We start from the raw sequence: 23435 nt of genomic DNA, 5'->3' as shown, positions 1-23435 counted from the left end.
TACAGCTGGGAGACTTGGCTGGATGACAGAGTCCCGGACAGAGAAGTGGAGCCGGCCGGCTTCACCCTGGTCAGAGCGGACCGCGATCTGACAGTCACAGGGAAAATCGATCCTGGTAAGAGAGCGACTCTGTACCCCCGACATTGAACTGCTTTCTGTGTCACTGCGACCTTACTATCTGCCCCGTGAGTTCCCCCAATTGTTTGTTACCGTTGTGTACTGTTGATAATCACAAGTTTACTGGAGAACTGAGACCAAGTAGAGACTTTGGACAGGGTGGATATGGTATAATAAAGGCAGTTTATTCAGAGGTAAAGATATCTGGAATCGCGTGCACGGACTCGTTCGTCAAACTCTTAGGGAGCTATCTGAAGAGAGCCCCGAAAACATTGTGTGCAGACATTTTATACAATAAATGATGTAGGTTGAATCTAGTAGTTCTGATCTTCTGATTGGTCCTGATGAGTTGGGCGAGGTCCCCTCCACTGTTGCATTGGCTCTGAGTCGGGTTCTCTGTCTTCAAATGTTCAGCCTAAAGAGAGGGGATTTTTGTGTGTGTGTGTGTGTGTGTTTAACAGTGATGATGTGTGTGTGTGTGTGTGTTATCAGTGATGATGTGTGTGTGTGTGTGTGTGTGTGTGTGTGTGTGTGTGTGTGTCCTCAGAGCAAGAACTCGTGAGTTGGAAGAACTGAGAGACCTATGGCGTGGGTGTTGTCCTTGGCCACCTGCTGACAAGGCTGACAAGATAGGACTCTTTTGTCCATTGTTATAGGATAGGAACAGCATTGATTGAAAACAAACGCCCAACACAAAATGGGTCATGCACAAGATTTTAGTCAGACCAAGCTATAACATTATATATTTACTACGACAGTACATTCAACCAAAAGCTAATATAACAAAGGCATCAGAGATTATTTATAATCTGTCACAGAAACTGGAATCCATCTCCCCAGATCAGTCAATAAATGCTTCTGGTATTGACTTATATGCTGCCCCTGTCTTCATGTTGTTGCTGGACATATCTTTTTTAAAATGTGTGTAGGTCACCTAAATCATCAGAAAAATTGCCCCTCCTGAGAATTTTTTCAGGAGCCGCCACTGCTCACAGCTATAACTAACAAACATTATTCTGTCTGTTCCCTGGTGTTTTATCTGTGTTTTTTGGGGTTAGGAATTCTCTCAGATACTCTGATGTAGACAGGTATAGATAGAGAGGCTCATATCTGAACACCATGTGATAGAGATAAAAAAACAGATAGAAATACACCTTATGGAACAGCGGGGACTGTGAAGAAACACACATACAGGCACAGACATATGCATACACACACACACGATAATATACGCACTATACACACATGTCCACATGGATTTTGTGTTGTAGATACGTGGTAGTAGAGTAGTGGCCTGAGGGCACACACTTAATGTGTTGTGAAATCTGTTGTGAAATGTATTGTAATGTTTTTTAAATTGTATAACTGCCTTAATTTTGCTGGATCCCAGGAAGCGTAGCTGCTGCCTTGGCAGTAGCTAATGGGGATCCATAATAAATACAAATACACACCTTTAATAACAGATCACACAAAGGATTTCCAAATATTCCCCCACTGACAGGTCTTGCCAATTACTTACTTATCAGCAAAATGGTGATATTCCCTGCTTCCAGATGATAGATTAGTTTCATACCCTTACAAAAACACAAAGTTAATTGGCCTGTTATACACTGCACATGCCCTTGTGGCACTGGAGCGACAAGCAGAACTACTGTGGTTTATCAACTGAAACTCACCCACTGTTCAAATCCACTGACTACACAAACCACACACATACACATTTTGAGGCGTGGGAAGTTTATGTATTTAACATTCTCAGCATTCGACCACTTCCTTTATTAAAATGCTAAGATGTGTACCAGTAACAAAGAAGTGGCACTAAAATCATTGAGAGGCACAATGCAGTGTAACTACAATGTTGGTTATTATATTAAACGAAAACTGAAACTAAAATAAAAACTAAAATGAAAAACTAAAACTATACTGAAACTACTATCTTTGACTACAAAACGAACTAAAATAAAATAAAAACCATCATAAATTATGTTTAGTTGTAGTTTTTTTTTTGTTGGGCTAAAATCAAATGGGGTTTTCAAGCTTTTTTTCTAATGAGGTTTTCGAGCTTCTAAATCTGGTGGGTAAACGCTGCCAGTAGATGCCAATGTTTCAAATAGGCCTAGTTTGTGCATCACAATCACTAGCTATTACTAGCTAACGGAAGAAATCTGAGGGCGAGCATGGAACTTGACTGGGCCAAGCTAGAGCAGCTTGTGAAGTTGCTGGAGCTGTTCACAATCCACACCAACCAACTTCAAACTGAATCTTCTGGCAGCCAACTTCGAGTCTTTGTACTTCAGCAAACCAGAGAGTACAGCCGTGGAGCAGCAGGACCCCCCAAGATGCCAGCACGTTGAATCCCGCAAGCATCTCGAACCACAGTTCTTCAGAAATATAGCTTCCTCGCATCAAAGATTGTGTCTTAGGTGGAGGGTCAACCTGGCAGGGAATTAAGTGCCCCATGTGAGCTGCGGAAATACCTGGAAGTGGTAAAGGGGGGCATGTTGACAGAGTCACCTCTCCAGTTCCGGCAGGCAAGGATGGCTCTTTATCCAAAGCTGTGCCCTGTGGTGCTGGATCTGGTTTCTGCCCCTGCATCCCAAGCATTCGTGGAGAGAATATTTAGCCTGTCATCAGGCTTGAGAAACCAAACGATTACCTCTCTGGAACGCAGAGTCTACTTGAAGATAAACCAGAAAAACACAAAATTAAGTAATGGCACATTTGACATGTTATGTTTGCAGTGCATTCGGAAAATATTCAGACCCCTTGAATATTTCCACATTTTGTTACGTTACAGCCTTATTCTAAAATGGATTTTTTTTTTTAAATCTCAGCAATCTACGCACAATACCCCATAATGACAAAGCAACAACAGGTCATTAGAAAAACACAAAATTAAGTAATGGCACATTTGACATGTTATGTTTGCAGTGCATTCGGAAAATATTCAGACCCCTTGAATATTTCCACATTTTGTTACGTTACAGCCTTATTCTAAAATGGATTTTTTTTTAAAAATCTCAGCAATCTACGCACAATACCCCATAATGACAAAGCAACAACAGGTCATTAGAAATTTTTGCGAATAAAATAAACATAAAAACCGGAAATATCACATTTACATAAGTATTCAGACCCTTTACGCAGTACTTTGTTGACGCACCTTTGGCAGTGATTACAGCCTTGCGTCTTATTGGGTATGATGCTACAAGTTTGGCACACCTGTATTTGGGGAGTTTCTCCCATTCTTCGCTGCAGATCCTCTCAAGCTCTGTCAGATTGGATGGGGAGCGTCGCTGCACAGCTATTTTCAGATCTCTCCAGAGATGTTCAAGTGGGATCAAGTCCGGGCTCTATCTGGGCCACTCGAGGACATTCAGATACTTGTCCCGAAGCCACTCCTGCGTTGTCTTGGCTGTGTGTTTACAGTCGTTGTCCTGTTGGAAGGTGAACCTTCACCCTAGTCTGAAGTCCTGAGCGCTCTGGAGTAGGTTTTCATCAAGGATCTCTCTGTACTTTACTCCGTTCATCTCTCCCTTGATCCTGACTAGTCTCCCAGTCCCTTCCGCTGAAAAACATCCCCACAGCATGATGCTGCAATCACCATGCTCCACCATAGGGATGGTGCCATGTTTCCTCCAGACGTGATGCTTGGCATTCAGGCCAAAGAGTTCAATCTTGGTTTCATCAGACCAGAGAATCTTGTTTCTCATGGTCTGAGAGTCCTTTAGGTACATTTTGGTAACCTCCAAGCAGGCTGTCATGTGCCTTTTACTGAGGAGTGGCTTCCGTCTGGCCACTCTACCATAAAGGCCTGATTGGTGGAGTGCTGCAGAAATGGTTGTCCTTCTGGAAGGTTCTCCCATCTCCACAGAGGAACTCTAGAGCTCTGTCAGAGTGACCATCGGGTTCTTGGTCACCTCCCTGACCAAAGCCCTTCTCCCCCGATTGCTCAGTTTGGCCGGGCGGCCAGCTCTAGGAAGAGTCTTGGTGGTTCCAAACCTTTTCCATTTAAGAATGATGGAGGCCACTGTGTTCTTGGGGACCTTTAATGCTGCAGACTTTTTTTTGGTACCCTTCCCCAGATCTGTGCCTCAACACAATCCTGTCTCGGAGCTCTACGGACAATTCCTTCGGCCTCATGGCTTGGTTTTTGCTCTGACATGCACTGTCAACTGTGGGACCTTATATAGACAGGTGTGCGCCTTTCCAAATCATGCCCAATCAATTGAATTTACGACAGGTGGACTCCAATCAAGTTGTAGAAACATCTCAAGGATGATCAATGGAAACAGGATGCACCTGAGCTCAATATCGAGTCTCATAGCAAAGGGTCTGAATACTTATGTAAATAAGGTATTTCTGTTTTTTATTCGTAATACATTTGCAAAAATGTCTAAAAACCAGTTTTTGCTTTGTTATTATGGGGTATTGTGTGTAGATTGATGAGGACAAAAAAGCAGTTTAATCCATTTTAGAATAAGGCTGTAACGTAACAAAATTTGTAAAAAGTCAAGGGGTCTGAATACTTTCCGAATGCATTGTAGCTGTAGTCCCCTGAGCATGGCGCTTGCAACGCCAGGGTCGTGGGTTCGTTTCTCACGGGGGGCCAGTACGAAAATGTATGCACTCACTAACTGTAAGTCGCTCTGGATAAGAGCGTCTGCTAAATTACTAAAATGTAAATGTAAATGTAGCTCTAATCCGTTTATTTTTATAAACAAAAACAAAAACTTAATAGTCCTTGCCGATGACAAGCATGCCCATAACATGATGCAGCCACCACTATGCTTGAAAATATGAAGAGTGGTACTCAGTGATGTGTTGTGTTGGATTTGCAACCAACCTAACACTTTGTATTCAGGACAAAAGGTACATTTCTTTGCCACATTTCTTTTGGCAGTATTACTTTAGTGCCTTATTGCAAACAGGATGCATGTTTTGGAATATTTGTATTCTGTACAGGCTTGCTTCTTTTCACTCTGTCATTTATGTTAGTATTGTTGAGTAACTACAATTGTTGTTGATCCATCCGCAGTTATCTCCTATCACAGCCATTCAACTTTTTTTAAATCACCATTGGCCTCATGGTGAAATCCCTGAGCGATTTCCTTCCTGTCCGGCAACTGAGTTATGAAGGGCACCTGTATCTTTGTAGTGATTGGGTGTATTGATACACCATCCAAAGTGTAATTAATTACTGCACCATTGTCAAAGGAATATTCAATGTCTGTTTTTTATTTCAACCAAATAGAGCTACTACATATGTACATACTGTATAGTTGTGACTTACTCTCAGACTGTCGCTGTGTCAGTGACATCCATTCCCTCTGGACTGTGTTGAATGGGTGTTAGCGGCCGAGGCAGTCCCTCCTGCCCCAGTCCCTGCTCCTGATCCTGGCTCTGCCCCAGTCCCTGTCTCAGGCCCTGGCAGCTGTGAGTCCCTGCATGGGCTCTACTCTCCTCCAGCATGGCACTAGTCCACAGCCCCTTGAAGACTCTGTTGAGCCCCACCTTAGAGAGCCACGGGCAACATAGAAGGTTCCGGAAGGCCGAGCGGAACTCTGGGCTGCGGCAGTAGATGACGGGGTTGAGGCCTGAGTTCATGTAGCCCAGCCAGTTGAGCAGAATAAAAACATCCCTGGAGGGGATATCCGGGTCAAACACCTTGATGATGTTGGACACAAAGAAGGGCAACCAGCACAGAGTAAAGGTCCCTATGATGATCCCCAGCGTCTTGATGGCTTTCTGTTCCTTTAGGATAGTTAGCTGAGTGTGCCTGCGGCCCTGGCTTCTCCACTGTATGGAGTCGAAAATGAAGCTTCTCCCAGCCCTGCAGGTGTTCCCAGTCCTGTCGATGCTCCCAGCTCTGCCAGTGATTCTCCCAGCCCTGCCAGTGATGCTCCCAACCCTGCCAGTGATGCTCCCAGCCCTGCCAGTAGGACTCCCAGGGCTGACTAGGTGCCTCTCTGACGGGGGGATGTCACACCAACTGAGGAAACGTAGCTTGTTTCCATTAATCAGCCTGACCTGCCGCGTGGCAATGAGGAAGACTCTGCTGTAGATGAAGATCATGATCAGCAGGGGGACGTAGAAGGACACCACGGAGGACACGATGGCATAGGGCATGTTGGTGATGAAGTCACAGCAGCATGGCTCCTCGTAGCACCGTGTGCTCTCTGTGTCGTTATGAGCACGCCACGACTGGCTCATGATTGGGACAACGGAGACAAGGGCCGCCACACCCCACACAACACACACCATGAGCCGCGCCCGGCGTTTCCCCAGCAGAGACTGGTACCTGAGGGGCTGCGTGATAGCGATATAGCGGTCCACAGCGATGGTGCACAGCGTCTCAATGCTGGCCGTCACACAGAGGACATCCAAGGACGTCCAGAGCTCACAGGCTGTGCCGCTGAGGAGCCAGTCCCCCGTCACCACCAGGGAGGCCCCCAGCGGCTGCACCAGGCATCCCATGATGAGGTCAGCGCAGGCCAGGGAGGTGACGAAGATGTTGGTGGTGGTCTGGAGGTGGAGGGTGCGGGCGATGGTGAGGATGACCAGTAGGTTGCCAGCAACTGTCATGAAGATAATGACCACCAGAACAGGCACCACCAATGGTTCAGCCGGAGGGTGGTACGATCCAGAACTGTGGTTGTTCATACTCTCCACAGTCAGTCAGATGACCGCTCAGAAAGCCCTGAAGAACACAGGACAGGGACTCATTTAATCACAAGTTAAGTGATGGCTCAGTTTCTACTTAGCAGGTCAAAAAGGTGAAATAAAACCATGCAGTCTGTCACCTAATAGCTTCTCTCTTACTCTCCTAATCTACTTTCAGTTTTTTTCAGAGTATTAAATTACAGTGGGGAAAAAAAGTATTTAGTCAGCCACCAATTGTGCAAGTTCTCCCACTTAAAAAGATGAGAGAGGCCTGTAATTTTCATCATAGGTACACGTCAACTATGACAGACAAAATGAGAATTTTTTTCCCAGAAAATCACATTGTAGGATTTTTTATGAATTTATTGGCATATGATGGTGGAAAATAAGTATTTGGTCAATAACAAAAGTTTCTCAATACTTTGTTATATACCGTTTGTTGGCAATGACACAGGTCAAACGTTTTCTGTAAGTCTTCACAAGGTTTTCACACACCGTTGCTGGTATTTTGGCCCATTCCTCCATGCAGATCTCCTCTAGAGCAGTGATGTTTTGGGGCTGTCGCTGGGCAACACAGACTTTCAACTCCCTCCAAAGATTTTCTATGGGGTTGAGATCTGGAGACTGGCTAGGCCACTCCAGGACCTTGAAATGCTTCTTACGAAGCCACTCCTTCGTTGCCCGGGCGGTGTGTTTGGGATCATTGTCATGCTGAAAGACCCAGCCACGTTTCATCTTCAATGCCCTTGCTGATGGAAGGAGGGTTTCACTCAAAATCTCACGATACATGGCCCCATTCATTCTTTCCTTTACACGGATCAGTCGTCCTGGTCCCTTTGCAGAAAAACAGCCCCAAAGCATGATGTTTCCAACCCCATGCTTCACAGTAGGTATGGTGTTCTTTGGATGCAACTCAGCATTATTTGTCCTCCAAACATGACGAGTTGAGTTTTTACCAAAAAGTTATATTTTGGTTTCATCTGACCATATGACATTCTCCCAATCCTCTTCTGGATCATCCAAATGCACTTCAGACGGGCCTGGACATGTACTGGCTTAAGCAGGGGGACACGTCTCGCATTGCAGGATTTGAGTCCCTGGCGGCGTAGTGTGTTACTGATGGTTGGCTTTGTTACTTTGGTCCCAGCTCTCTGCAGGTCATTCACTAGGTCCCCCCGTGTGGTTCTGGGATTTTTGCTCACCGTTCTTGTGATCATTTTGACCCCACGGGGTGAGATCTTGCGTGGAGCCCCAGATCGAGGGAGATTATCAGTGGTCTTGTATGTCTTCCATTTCCTAATAATTGCTCCCACAGTTGATTTCTTCAAACCAAGCTGCTTACCTATTGCAGATTCAGTCTTCCCAGCCTGGTGCAGGTCTACAATTTAGTTTCTGGTGTCCTTTGACAGCTCTTTGGTCTTGGCCATTGTGAAATTTGGAGTGTGACTGTTTGACGTTGTGGACAGGTGTCTTTTATACTGATAACAAGTTCAAACAGGTGCCATTAATACAGGTAACGAGTGGAGGACAGAGGAGCCTCTTAAAGAAGAAGTTACAGGTCTGTGAGAGCCAGAAATCTTGCTTGTTTGTAGGTGACCAAATACTTATTTTCCACCATAATTTGCAAATAAATTCATTAAAAATCCTACAATGGGATTTTCTGGATTTTTTTTTCTCAATTTGTCTGTCATAGTTGACGTGTACCTATGATGAAAATTACAGGCCTCTCTCATCTTTTTAAGTGGGAGAACTTGCACAATTGGTGGCTGACTAAATACTTTTTTTCCCCACTGTATATTCTTGAAGTGATATGATTTTGATGCGCAAAGTGCATAAGGTGCCTGCATGAAAGCACTTTGACTGGGTGCATCATCGAGACTTGAGAGAAAATAGGGAGACATTTGTCAAACTGCAGCAGCTCACAGCAGACAAGTTAGATCTGCCTCAGAAGATGTATTCTCCATGGTTGGACCTTTTCCCGTTTTTTTCTTGACATAGAGAACAGAGAGCAACAACAGCAAAACAAAAAGCAAGGTTTGGATAATCCAAAAGCTTCCTAAGTAAATAATACTAATAACTAAACTTTTAGTGCCTCAAAATTCAAGACACATAATATGTTGATGTTTTCATTTGAATTCTTTAAACTAAAGCATTTTAATATGTACACTGTATATCTGTTTTCTACTGACCCTACTATAGCTTATTAATTATGATTAATTAAGTATTATAAAATAAACGACTTAGCCAATAATAAAAACAACTCCATCAATAGAGAAAAATGAATATGTCACAACAACCATACCTGAGTGAAGTGCTCCTGGAGAGTTTATTTGTTTGTTTGATGTCACCTTGGTGGAGGACATAAGAAAAAAACTGTCCCTCTTCAAAACATTCAACAAGTTATGATCTCTTGTACGGAAGTTGGTCATGCAGAGCAGCCTTCTAGCTCATCTCTCTCCATGCACGAGCTGCATGCAGTGTGACCTAAATGTATCTTGCAGAGCCAACTCTGTGGTTTTGTCTATTGCAAAAAGGCATCTTCTCTTATTTTTGCTTTCTGTGTGGCAGAAGAAACAACATCTAAGTCTTCACCAGTTTTCCCATGGTATAAGCTGATGCTATAGGTTGACAGTCTTCAGAAACTTCAGATAGCATACTGATGATTCTTCCCATGTTCTTCTGCCTTGGCTTTTGGTGACTTTGAGTTCTGTTCCATTAATCTTTTATATGCTTGACTTCTGTTACTGATCTCCAGTCCACCAGTGTGCGGTTCAGGCTCACACTGTGGATAAACCTTCCTCACAGACCATATAAAATCAAATCAAATGTATTTATAAAGCCCTTTTTACATCAGCAGATGTCACAAAGTGCTTATACAGAAACCCAACCTAAAACCCCAAAGAGCAAGCAATGCAGATGTAGAAGCACGTGGCTAGGAAAAACTCCCTAGAAAGGCAGGAACCTAGGAAGAAACCTAGAGAGGAACCAGGCTCTGAGGGGTGGCCAGTCCTCTTCTGGCTGTGCCGGGGGGAGATTATAAGAGTACATGGCCATTAAGACCAGATCATAGCCTCCAGCAGGGGGAGGAGTCAGGGTGTGAAGGTTCACACAGGGAGGAGAGACAGAACCCAGGCACACCTTTCCACTGACCTTTCAACCCTTACCTTACCTTCAGAGTTCAGACTTTTCCCCCCTCAGACCTCACAGTCACTGATCCTGAAAGACTTAAATTGAAGATCTTTTTAAAAAAATTTGCTGATGGTATTGACATTATAATCTCATGTGAATTTAATGACCATAGAATATCTATTCACATGATCTCATTATGGGGTTAAGCTGCAGTTCCGTTACATTTTCTCTGTGCAGAAAAAATCTTGCTTTTGTCTTCTTAATCTTTTGAATAGACTGCAGACAGTGTCTTACGCTTCATGCTGCACGTCTCCTCTTTGAAGGAATTCAAATCAATAGTGTTTTCCTGTCTGTCTGTGTTTCAAACAACAATCCACGACCACAATGCTTTAACAACAGTATTGCAACAACAGGGCTTCCCTTTCTGTGACATGTTTGTCTTAGTGGTAATTGTACCCTGACATGGAACACCAACCTGGGTATTCATCACCTGGTATAAAGATGGACATACAGCATCAACCCCATATTGTGTGAAGTGGAGACACGTCGCGGTGTAATTACCAGTGCTGGTTAACACTGGATCATTTGTGTCACTGGAATGTTGACCGTAGGTGTGATAGGGTTGTGGTCTGATCAATTTCACTACAATAGCCTGTATAACAGCCTGGACCCGGAACTTGATATATAGGAACCTCACAGAGTACTAGAACCCAGGTTTGATTTAAAACAACCCAAACAAAACACAAAATTCCCATGGAGCTTTGGCAGTGTGAAAACAAACCACAAAATAGGCTTATAGAATGTTAACTAGATGTGTGTACTGATGAAATTCCTGTTCAATTCCCAACAAGGCTGTGTACTTGCGCTTGTACAAAAGCTTATATTCAAGACAATTTACCATATAGAATGATGCAACTGTTTCCGAAGTCATGCAGTTGAAGGATTCAACATATCAGCGTTTCATTCTCACAACTCTCTGTGATTAGGCTGTAGATGTATGAGAGCCTGCCTGAATTGATTAACTACATACTTTATTTCATTCCAAATCAGACTAACATCCAATTAAGTTAATTGAATCAAATGACTCAGCGCTGACTCAACAAACGAGCCATTCATACTAATTAATTAAACAGACTTCAATCAGTCAGTGATGAAAATGGCCTTCTGCTGAGACAGAGGTGGAAGGCAGAGGTCAATAAGGTCCATATTTTATGCTTCCTGAGATGTGTGGCAACAGCTCTCTCTCTCTCTCTCTAACCAACAACACTAATTAAAGCTGTAGCAGGGGATCAATAAAGAGATGCAGGCAGGTGTAAAATGTCACTTGTCTTTGGTTTAATTAGTATTACAAACTGTGAAAAAAGGCATCATGGTCAGTCTCTGAAATGTTGGGACAACAGAAGAGCAGAGGATATTGAGAGAGCTGGAAGCAAAGGAAACAGCAGATAGGAGAGGCACCAATGGTGTTGTTGCAGAGTGAAGTCATCACTGAATGATGTCCTCGATGTTCGATGTCCTACTCTCCACACAACTCCAGCAGGATTTTGCAGTAATCTCCAGATACATCTCCCTTAACAATACAGACATACTCGGATTACTTCAAGATAACAGAAAGAAATGGGCACAAATCTAACTTTTACTTTTTATGAGATAAATCATTACTCAATCTCTTTTGACCAGGGTCTCACCTTGATGAAGGAATGGAGAGTCTTGCCGTACGCCTTAGAGAACTCGGCCTTGATGTCCAACATGTCAATCTCGGCCCGAGCCACCATGATTCTAATCAGGATGCTGTCTGTAGTTCCCAGACCCTGAGGAGACAAGAGGGAGGGAGCTGTCAACATTCTGACATAAATGCTGTCTGATAACCCACAAGTGTAGGCAGATATGCACACTCCATGGGAGAGTATTTTTTTAAAAAGCCTCAATTTCAAAACCTTTACCTTCATGGATTTGTATAACCGCTCTGCAAAGAATGCTGGCTTGTTTCGGAGACACTTCACTGCAAAAAATAAAACAGATCGATATATAAGGCAGGGTAGCTGAACAAGCTTTAGTTTCAAATGAGTATTATAGCACTGTGCCCTTACAGTCTGGTTCAGCATACTCTTTATGTGCTTATTTTCATCAGAACTGATCTGACTCTTAGTCAAACCTTATCCCACTTGGCAGAGACATCAGTTCAACTTCTAGTTTTGATTTACATTTGGTTGAGTTGTCAACTAATGTGAACTCAACGTGAAATCAAGCAAAAATTGGATTTAGAAAAAAAATATATATATGAAATTCCCTTAAATTGATTACTTTTTGCAAATAAAATCAGTTTTCCACGTTGATTCAACGTCATCACATTTAATTTTGGGGTTGAAATGACATAAAAACAATGTTGATTCAACCAGTTTGACCTCCAGTGGGATCTGTCTTCGATACATTATTACAAGAGGCAGTGAAACAAATTGGATCCGTCGGACAGACCTATTGCCAGGAAGACATCCTCCAGAGAGCCAGACATCTCCCTCTTAATGCTATCCTCGATGTCCCTCCCAGAGATCTTCTGATACTCCTCAAACACTGAGGGAATGAGAGAGGCAGAGAGAGATGTGGAATCAATTCAACTGTTGGAATGAGTAAGCCGTAAGCACATTATAAAATATTTGTTCCCAAAATCACCACAAGAGGACAGCAGAACTGTGTCTGTACATTAATTTCTGTAGAAAAATCAATGCGGAAGTAAATCTTATCTTTACTGAAGTACAGCACTGTAAAGAGTTACAAATAAGTAATAAACAACTTGAATGCACTGAATCATAAAAACACAAAGGGCAAATTTGATAACTTCCCACTCCCAAAACAGGATCTAACTGTGGTCCTCTGTAGCTCAATTGGTAGAGCATGGCGCTTGTAACGCCAGGGTAGTGGGTTCGATCCCCGGGACCACCCATATGTAAAAATGTATGCGCACATGACTGTAAGTCGCTTTGGATAAAAGCATCTGCTAAATGGCTTATTATTATTAACTAACTCCGCTATAAGAGACACTAATGTGGAGCAATTACCTCGGAGTAGGTGGTTTCTGTTCCTCACACAGAGCACAGTGAGGAACTTGACCTCATCTGTTCCCCAACAAGCCTCCCCAGCCTCGTAGATATCCTGAGAACCCACAGCAAAACCATTTTACAAACCCAAAAGGTCAATCTCCAAACACTTAGACTGTTTTTGGGACATACAGTGCCTTCAGAAAGTATTCACACCCCTTGACTTTTTCCACATTTTGTTGTGTTACAAAGTGGGTTTAACTGTCATTTTTTTGTCAACGATTTAAACAAAGTGGAAGACAATTTTGTACATTTGTTTAAAAGAAAATATATGAAAAATAAAACACTAATATATTTGGATTAGTATTCAACTCCCTGAGTCAATACATGTTAGAATCACCTTTGGCAGCAAATATAGCTGTGAATCTTTCTGGGTAAGTCTCTAAGAGCTTTCCACACCTGGACTGTGCAACATTTGCCCATTATTCTTTTCATATTTCTTCAAGTTCTGTCAAATTGGTTATTGATCATTGCTAGACAACCATTTTCAGGTCTTGCCATAGATTTTCAAGCAGATTTAAGTAAAAACTGTAACTCGGCCACTCCAGCGTAGATTTGACCTTGTGTTTTAGGTTATTGTCCTGCTGAAAGGTGACTCAACCAGGTTTTCCTCTAGGATTTTGCCTGTGCTTATCTCCATTCCGTTTATTTTTTATCATGAAAAACTCCCCAGTCCTTAACGATTACAAGCATACCCATAATATGATGCAGCCACCACTATGCTTGAAAATATGGAGTGGCCACAACCGGCCGTGGCCAGGAGTCCCATAGGACGGCGCACAATTGGCCCAGCGTCGTTCAAGTTAGGGGAGGGTTTGACCGGTAGGGCTTTATTTGGCTCATCGCGCTCTAGCGACTCCTTGTGGCGGGCCGGGTGCCTGCGGGCTGATGCCAGTTGAACTGTGTTTCCTCCGGTGTGGCTGGCTTCCGGGTTAAGCTGGCGGGTGTTAAGGAGCGGGTCATGTTACCCATCTACCAATAGGTGTCCTTCTTTGCGAGGCATTGGAAAACCTCCCTGATCTTTGTGGTTTAATCTGTGTTTGAAATTCACTGCTCGACTGAGGGACCTTATAGATGATTGTATGTGTGGGGTAGAGAGATGAGGTAGTCATTCAAAAATCATGTTAAACACTATTATTGCACACAGAGTGAGTCCATGCAACTTATTATGTGACTTGTTAAGGACATTATTACTCCTGAACTTATTTAGGCTTGCCAAAACAAAGGGGTTGAATACTTATTGACTCAAAGACATTTCAGCTTTACATTTTTAATTAATTTGTACAAATTTCAAAAAACATAATTCCACTTTGACATTATGGAATATTGTGTGTGTAGTCTAGTGACAAAAACATCTCTATGTATGCACTTTAAATTCAGGCTGTAACACAACAACATTTTGAAAAAGTCAAGAGATGTGAATACTTTCTGAAGGCACGGTATTTGATGTCAGATTAGGTTGAAAAAACAATGTCTAAAGTTGATCATCTTCCTAACCTTGGGGTGATCCTGATACCCCAGCATGTGCTACTAAGTTAGACAGAGCCAGGTCACCTCCTCTCTGGGTCCATATTCTCACCTTAGCATCCTGCACAGCCTGAGCCTCATTCACAGTGTTGCTCTCATCTCGCCCCGCCTGTCAGTCAAAGCACAGAGACAGAGACCATGTTAGCAAAAAGTCAGACAATGACATGATCATTACTTTGGCTATAAGAGACCTCTAAAAACATCCATTATGTGTTAAACTGTACATAAGGGATGAAGTGAAGGGGGACGGACTATTTCCCTTACAACAATCCATGTACTGTAGTTCTGTTTGCTTTCCTTTGATTGTTGGAATGTGAAGGTGAATCAGGTGTGTACATAGAGAGGTCAATATTGGAAGATTCTCACTGTGAGCAAAGAGACCAGAACCCTCTGGAACATTCCAGAAGTATCACCCTCAATATCGTCCTCCAGGCTCTTCCCATGTTCTGTCGTCACATGATTGAGCAAAAAGAAGTAGGAGTTAAGAATTATCTAAGACCAGTGGTCTGACTAGGCAGTTATAACCACAACACTTGAAACAGTTTGTGAACACCCTGTCAATAGTTATGTAACAAAAGTTTAATATTGCTGTATAGAAAACACTAATAATTCCCGTACACTCTAAAGAGAACTAGACACCGATATCTTAGATCAGATTTCCTCTTTATATACAGCGTTTAATACTAAGCTATTGACTTGTACCATACACTGCATGTGATACGTGGGCTGCAGCCCAATTCTGATATTTTTTTAAACTAATTGGTATTTTGACCAATCACAGATATTTTTCAGAGTTGATTTGATTGGTCAAAAGACCAACTTGTAAAAAAAAATAAAAAAATAAAAAGGAGATCGGAGTTGGGCTTCCTGTTTAAACACAGCACTCTTCTACAGATGGAGATTCAATACATTGCACAGAGAGGCTGTGTACTGTGATGTACCTTTCTTGTAGACCTCCGTGATAGCTCTAATTTCAGCGTTCGTCCTTGAGGCCAGGATATCAATGAGAGCCGTCTCCACTGTTCCAGCACCCTAGCATTCAGTAAAAGACATGTGGAGAGCTATGGAAATAGTTCATAGAGTAGTGTCAGGCAACACATTATGGGTGGTGGAGGAGGTGAATAGCCCCAAGCAACGTCAATAGCTATGAGACGTACAGTATTGACAAGCGTTACATAATTCCCCATTGTGATGGTCTCCCTGGCAGTAATAACCTCTGACCTTTATAGCGGTCTTCAGCTCGTAAGCGTCATACTTAGGAGCGATCATCAGGAGGCCCAGCACCACTTTCTCAAAGTTCCCCGTCAGCTCTCCTTGCAGATCGTCCGCCAGGTCCTACAGGGACATCACACATAGACATTTAAAATGGGTCCAATGGACACAATCCCCTGCCTAGTGCTCAACTCAGCATACACTATTTCTCCAATACACTCATATCTCAGATTGTCTTACCTAGCACATTCCAGATACAATTATACTGCCAGAAGGGTGTGGCTGCAGAGGAGCTGGACACACAACGTACCTAGTAAACAGAGTGAGCTTCTTCGTGAGCCTGCTGTTATGGGTGGAAGATGGCACATTGATGCCATCTGTTGGTAAATGTTCATTACTGCAACTCCAGTGTTTTACCGGTGTACTTGAGATACCCGGATGTATTGCAATATACTGAACAAGACTGGTTACTCGCATCAATGCCTCTGCCTCGTTATTTAACATTCAAACACCTGCTGCCCGTGACCTTGTCTGTCTGGGCGTCCCCACACACTGTATGTCTTCCTGTTTCTGACCAGGAGGATTCCACTAGCAATATTTGCCCTTCCCTGTGGCAAGCATTCTCATTCATTCATGGGCCAAGATAACTTTATTAACAATTAATTTTTTCGCCAGACCCCATGACAGCTCCTATCTCACAGTGTCAGTAGGGCAGAAGGTAGCCTAGCGGTTAGAGTTTAACCGAAAAGTTGATGTAACCGAAAGGTTGCTGATAAGGTGAAAAAGCTGTGGATGTGCCCTTGAGGGTCGCTGTTCATAATGGCTGAGACATCCTCTCAGGGAGAGTGGGATATGCAAAAAACACATTTCCAATTCACGGATATAAATGACACACTTGTACATGTGTGAAATAGGACAGATATAAGCACCCACCAGTGAGTAAACATTGATCAGACTTCCCTTTCGGTTTTAAATGTTGAGTTTAGTGATTATTTAACATAGGGCCTGTCATTCTGTAATCTGCCTACTTCACTTAAACACACAATGCAATATCCTGACTGAAACTGGTCTTCAACCCTCATGAGAGGAGTATTATTCACCTAATCTTTGAAGGTAGATAACCCTCTCTCTATCCTCTGTCTACAAAACCATCTGTTTGTAAGAGTTAATGATGAACCCGAGGCACCAACTGTCAGCACAATGTAAACATTAACACCAGACAGACACCACCACACCCATAGTAACACAAAAAACACACACCAGGACAGAAGATGGTAAATATAACTATTTACCCAATCCCTGCATACTCCTGCCATGCACTTTAACTATATCTAATATAAGAATATCTAAATATTCTTCCTCAATTACTGGAGCTGGCATTGTTTAGCTTTGGGAAACTTAAGAATAGTCTGATAATTCAAACTGGCATATGAGAAATGTCATAATAACACAGGTATAGTCCATTGCGTACGACAGGTGGCGTCACTCCAACGGAAGCTCGTCGTCCCTCAACCAGTGCAGGACGAATCGTCGCGCTGACGTAAAACAATGATATAAGTAAAAATAACACTTATTACCTTCCCCACAGTCTGCTTGTAAGCCTCCTTGATGCGTTGCCTCTGAGCAATGGTACGACGTGCCAGGACCTCAATGACAGCTGCCTCATCAGTGCCTATAAGAAAACATCACAGAGTAACATTACTGTATACCTTCACATTATAATGCTGCATTTTAAGATAAAATAACTTGCTATTGACAAAACAGCATCAATCATCATCATTGCAATTAAGAATACAATATTTCACACATCACCATCTCAACCAATCTTAAAACTTGACACTGACACAACTTGTACATTAAAATGGCACTTGTCCATAGTGTGGCTGCATTTTCAATAAACATTTGATTCCACAACAGAAATAATGGACAGAAATATCTCCCTGATATCGCACAGTTATAAAGCGCTGAACCAGAGTTGAACATGAACACTTCCTGGTTCCAAGCTCCTTCCCTTGGTCCCACTGGCATAGCTGTTTCTCAGTGTATGTGCCATCGGTTTCTAATACATCTCACACTTGAATCAGGTGAAGCCTATTACGTCTATCTAACAGCATCAGCATTCCTAACATGGTGCCAAGATTCAACCATTTAGAGACAAATTGTGCAGGCTTTTCTTTAAACTTTAACACTAACTTTTTTTCTTACAATGGTCAATGTTTCTTTCTGCATTGTACTGCATAGAGACCAGTAAAATGCATAGATACACAAGATATACATCACTGAGGCAACGATAATGCAATCCTAACTTTCAAATAGAACAGGAGAAAGGCAAAATACTGTATAGGCTACGAATGAGTCAAGTATACTGGAGTGGAGAAAGAAAGTACTCTCAGGGCACACTTAGAGGAATGAATGAGGTCATCAAAATGGAAAGTTCAGTAACTACAGTCCTGTAGAGGTCCTGTAGAGAGGTCTAGAATAATTACAAAATATGTGACTGCACTTATACTGTATAACAGGAAGGTAGGTTGAGGCTTTCACGGAAAGGACAGTTAACAAACTATTTTCGGATATAAGACTATTTCTGAGAAGAAAAAAAGTGATACAAACGCAAACATCCGGCCTATCTGACACCTCATTAGAATCACTCACCAGCCCCCTTCATGGCTCCTCTCAGTCTGTTTACATCATCTTCTACATTGAAAGCAGAGGCTTCCGTCACGGTTCCACGGTTGCCAATCTACATTGGGAGAAGGTTATATGGCATACGTTTAAACTGCCCCATTAATTGATATCACAGTCACTCTCCCACTCCCTTGTACTTTGAGACATAGGCTATGGGTACACACACGCACAAACATACGTGTCTCAAAAGGATCAGTAACAGTGATACATTTATTTTCTATGTATTGGAGTCATTAAAACTCATTTTTCAACCACTCCACAAATTTCTTGTTAACAAACTATCGTTTTGGCAAGTCGGTTAGGACATCTACTTTGTGCATGACACAAGTCATTTTTCCAACAATTGTTTACAGACAGATCATTTCACGTATAATTCACTGTATCACAATTCCAGTGGGTCAGAAGTTTACATACACTAAGTTGACTGTGCCTTTAAACAGCTTGGAAAATTCCAGAAAAGGATGTCATTGCTTTAGAAGCTTCTGATAGGCTTATTGACATAATTTGAGTCAATTGGAGGTGTACCTGTGGATGTATTTCAAGGCCTACCTTCAAACTCAGTGCCTCTTTGCTTGACATCATGGGAAAATCAAAAGAAATCAGCCAAGACCTCAGGAAAAAAATTGTAGACCTCCACAAGTCTGGTTCATCCTTGGGAGCAATTTCCAAACGCCTGAATGTACCACGTTCATCTGTACAAACAATAGTACGCAAGTATAAACACCATGGTACCACGCAGCCGTCATGCCGCTCAGGAAGGAGACGCGTTCTGTCTCCTAGAGATGAACGTACTTTGGTGCGAAAAGTGCAAATCAATCCCAGAACAACAGCAAAGGACCTTGTGAAGATGCTGGAGGAAACAGGTACAAAATTATCTATATCCACAGTAAATCGAGTCCTATATCGACATAACCTGAAAGGCCGCTCAGCAAGGAAGAAGCCACTGCTCCAAAACCGCCATAAAAAAGCCAGACTACGGTTTGCAACTGCACATGGGGACAAAGATCGTACTTTTTGGAGAAATGTCCTCTGGTCTGATGAAACAAAAATAGAACTGTTTGGCCATAATGACCATTGTTATGTTTGGAGGAAAAAGGGGACCGCTTGCAAGCCGAAGAACACCATCCCAACAGTGAAGCACGGGGGTGGCAGCATCATGCTGTGGGGGTGCTTTGCTGCAGGAGGGACTGGTGCTCTTCACAAAATAGATGGCATCATGAGGAAGGAAAACTATGTGGATATATTGAAGCAACATCTCAAGACATCAGTCAGGAAGTTAAAGCTTGGTTGCAAATGGGTCTTCCAAATGGACAATGACCCCAAGCATACTTCCAAAGTTGTGGCAAAATGGCTTAAGGACAACAAAGTCAAGGTATTGGAGTGGCCATCACAAAGCTCTGACCTCAATCCTATAGAACATTTGTGGGAAGAACTGAAAAAGCGTGTGCGAGCAAGGAGGCCTACAAACCTGACTCAGTTACACCAGCTCTGTCAGGAGGAATGGGCCAAAATTCACCCAACTTATTGTGGGAAGTTTGTGTTTGACCCAAGTTAAACAATTTAAAAGGCAATGCTACCAAATACTAATTGAGTGTATGTAAACTTCTGACCCACTGGGAATGTGATGAAATAAATAAATGCTTAAATAAATCACTCTACTATTATTCTGACATTTCACATTCTTAAAATAAAGTGGTGATCCTAACTGACCTAAAACAGGGAATTTTTACTAGGATTAAATGTCAGGAATTGTGAAAAACTGAGTTTAAATGTATTTTGCTAAGGTGTATGTAAACTTCCGACTTCAACTGTGTGTGTGTGTATATATATATATATATATATATATATATTTATACACATAGTACCAGTATATATATATCACAGGAGGTTGGTGGCACCTTAATTGGGGAGGACGGGCTCGTGGTAATGGCTGGAGCGGGATGAGTGGAATGGTACATCAAACACATGGTTTCCATGTGTTTGATGCCATTCCATTCGCGCCGTTCCAGCCCTCATCTTCCCTTCAGCAGCCTCCACTGATATCTACGGTGCACAGTGTATTCCAGACTACCTCGTCTGCTCTATGGCTGATATTTACAAAAAGCAGGCTTGTCAGTTTTGTCAGTTGGCCTACAGCAGTAAAGATTGAGGTTTTAGGGCCGATTTCCTTAGCATATTACATCACCCATCTTTATGAAAACTTGAATGAATATACTGTTGATAAGAAAAAAAAACTCCAAGACTAAGCAAACAAAACCTAATTCAAATGTGAGTGTGCATGCAAATGTATGAAAATGTTGACCACTACCATCATTCCTAGTCCAATCACAAAGCTTAATACAGTACATATGTTGGGTGCTGGGACTTACCGCTGCCATTGTAGAGAGTTTCAAAACTTAATCAAGAGAGATGGGAAGAGCTATGAAAATAAAAAATAGTTATATTACTTCTTAGGATTCTTAGTAATGCATTCTTCATTGAACAATGTGGTGAGCTTTGACAGCAGATGAAACAGCATTACTCTCTCAATAATACTGTATGTGATAAGGCCCCCTGAGAGGGCTTACCCAACACACATTTCATCATCCACTCTTTCCAGTGGAACAATCTTCACAGGTCAACTAATTACACACACACACACACACACACACACACCTTTGTAATTACACCACTCAGTAAGAGAGGGCCACTGGGTCTTTAGCTAGTGTTCTACTCTAAGAGATCAACTTACCCACTGAAACAATTAGCCTACAACCCATCCCCAAAAGTCAAATTGAGACAAACTACATCAGTCTCTGGGCAGGGCATATTGCCTCAGGCGGTCACTAGTTTATGTTGATAAAGATTCTAATAATATTTATAGTCCCACTTCAAATGCAAAAAAATATATTTTAGTCCAGGGGTGTTATCCATATTGTGCCGCTGTAACATTAACCAAGGATAACAATGATTTCACTGTATACATCTGGTCCGTTTGGGGCTTCTTTCATGCCTGCTGTGTTAGGTTAGTTTGGGGTGAAAATACCTGGTACAACAATAACCCTTTTGACATCTGCCTCTGTCACAATGCCACATCAAAACATTAGAAATAGCCTAGTAGATCTACAGTAAACTCTTTCAACATGAGTACACCTGCACATTATTATTTAGAGCACTTTTTACGTCAAAATGACCATTAGCCCACTGGAGTAAATGCAACCAATGAAATGCAGTTCACAAAATTACGACTACGCAGACTCTACAAACCTTTCGTAATAATAGGTAAATATGGAGATATTGTTACCCAACACAGTTCTTATAATGGTTTGTTAGTCGTTTCCAAGCTGCCCTGCTTGTGGTTGTAATGTAATGGATCAATTCAATCAACCCAACAATAGGTCTCAGGAAGCGATTTTTGTCAAATGGCCGCCAGCAATGGAAGAATAACTATTGAGGTTTAGTTTATATTCGAGATACACCCTTGAATGTGTCAGATATAATCTTCTAAAGCTTCGAGTAAAAAAAAAAACGAAAACACAATCAATCTATAGCTTATTTGTGTCTAGTTTAACCTCATCCTAAGATGACAGTAAAATATGTACTTACCGTATAGACAGCGAAAACGAACTTTCTTTCAAATGATGAAGACTGGAGAGGTGCGGACACGGCGGAACTCTCTTCTGTGAACCGAACGTCGGCTTTAAAACGCAGCCCAGTGGGTGACACAGAAGAGTTTTCGGTCCCACCCCTTTATACTTACACTAGCGCAGGTTACATTATATTTTACAGTCAAGAGCTTCATATATCTCTTAATAGTACCTTGGCCTATTGTTTTACCACCTCTCTCTCTCTCTCTGACAGACTTCTTGTATTTAATTTGTATTATTAAATATTGATATAATAACATGTGCCGATTTTAGCATGTAAATCTGGGTGGGGCAACAACAACAAAAATCATGGGGGATGTATGCCAGCAAAGCCACTACACTACACTACACTACACAACACTAAACAATACATTAATTGCATTATAACGGTGACCACAAACTGTTAGAGCCTTCATAAAACTGTCCCAACAGCAGAGTACCAACAGCAATCCCAACACCTTACTACTGCTACACCTGGCTATCAGCGGAGCCTTGTCTGGCAGCGAAACAGTTAATTCAGCCTCATTTACTGTCTTAAAAAAAAAACATAGCTTATATGGCTGACTTGCTTAAACAAATGTGGTTTCTACTGACAATTGAGATGTACAAACTATGGCATAAGTGGAGGACAAGCGGATAAGAGGCAATCCGTAATTTCGATTAAGACATTAATGAGCGAGCTAGGACGGACTTAGTCAATATAACTATTTGTTCAGCACTTTTGAAATGTACAGTGACAGAATTCAGAACATGGGCCGTTCTTACAGTGTTCTCCCTGTACACCAAGTCAGAACCGTAGGATAAATAAATACATTTTTTTTTTTATTTCACCTTTATTTAACCAGGTAAGCCAGTTGAGAACAAGTTCTCATTTACAACTGCGACCTGGCCAAGATAAAGCAAAGCAGTGCGATAAAAACAACAACAACACAGAGTTACATATGGAATAAACAAAACGTACAGTAAATAACACAATAGAAAATCTATATACAGTGTGTGCAAATGTAGTAAGTAATGGAGGTAAGGCAATAAATAGGCCATAGTGCAACATAATTACAATTTAGTATTAACACTGGAGTGATAGATGTGCAGAAGATTATGTGCAAATAGAGATACTGGGGTGCAAATGAGCAAAATAAATAACAATGTAAATAACAATATGGGGATGAGGTAGTTGGGTGGGCTAATTACACATGGGCTGTGTACAGGTGCAGTGATCGGTAAGCTGCTCTGACAACTGATGCTTAAAGATAGTGAGGGAGATAAGTGTCTCCAGCTTCAGAGATGTTTGCAGTTCGTTCCAGTCATTTGCAGCAGAGAACTGGAGGTTGACCAGTGAGATATACCTGCTGGAACGCATACTACAGGTGGGTGTTGCTAT

At 42.0% G+C, this 23435-nt stretch overlaps 2 protein-coding genes across 2 annotated transcripts; both read right to left on the bottom strand.

The window, feature by feature from the left end:
* Nucleotides 1–5412: 5412 nt before the first annotated feature.
* On the bottom strand, nucleotides 5413–9143 carry LOC311136017 (beta-3 adrenergic receptor-like; the record flags this gene model as incomplete). The annotated part of the gene is made up of 2 exons (XM_084170079.1): nucleotides 9083–9143; nucleotides 5413–6817 (listed from the first exon to the last, which is right to left on the bottom strand). The coding sequence occupies exon 2, from the start codon at nucleotides 6778–6780 to the stop codon at nucleotides 5413–5415; it is 1368 nt and encodes a 455-aa protein (XP_084026205.1). The 5' UTR covers nucleotides 6781–6817; nucleotides 9083–9143.
* A 2079-nt stretch (nucleotides 9144–11222) lies between these two features.
* LOC311136020 (annexin A4-like) lies at nucleotides 11223–22345 on the bottom strand. Its single transcript, XM_084170082.1, has 13 exons — nucleotides 22014–22345; nucleotides 20798–20847; nucleotides 18396–18483; nucleotides 17321–17415; nucleotides 15753–15866; nucleotides 15473–15563; nucleotides 14898–14977; nucleotides 14584–14640; nucleotides 12966–13059; nucleotides 12385–12480; nucleotides 11853–11911; nucleotides 11598–11720; nucleotides 11223–11479 (listed from the first exon to the last, which is right to left on the bottom strand). Exons 2-13 carry the CDS (start codon nucleotides 20804–20806, stop codon nucleotides 11426–11428), a joined length of 960 nt encoding a protein of 319 aa, XP_084026208.1. The 5' UTR covers nucleotides 20807–20847; nucleotides 22014–22345; the 3' UTR covers nucleotides 11223–11425.
* Nucleotides 22346–23435: the final 1090 nt, after the last annotated feature.

Source organism: Coregonus lavaretus, assembly GCF_964263955.1.
Source record: "Coregonus lavaretus genome assembly, chromosome: 10".
NCBI classification, from domain to species: Eukaryota; Metazoa; Chordata; class Actinopteri; order Salmoniformes; family Salmonidae; genus Coregonus; species Coregonus lavaretus.
The sequence above is the reverse complement of the archived record's forward strand: the minus strand, read 5'-3'. Positions and strand labels throughout refer to the sequence as shown.

What these genes read in the sequence shown, in the direction of transcription:
- LOC311136020 (XM_084170082.1), bottom strand. An exon ending in TTCTGGTCTCTTTGCTCACA is followed by an intron (nt 14,641 to 14,897) that starts GTGAGAATCTTC and finishes TTTGACTGACAG; the next exon opens with GCGGGGCGAGATGAGAGCAA. An exon ending in GGTTATACAAATCCATGAAG is followed by an intron (nt 11,721 to 11,852) that starts GTAAAGGTTTTG and finishes TTGTCTCCTCAG; the next exon opens with GGTCTGGGAACTACAGACAG.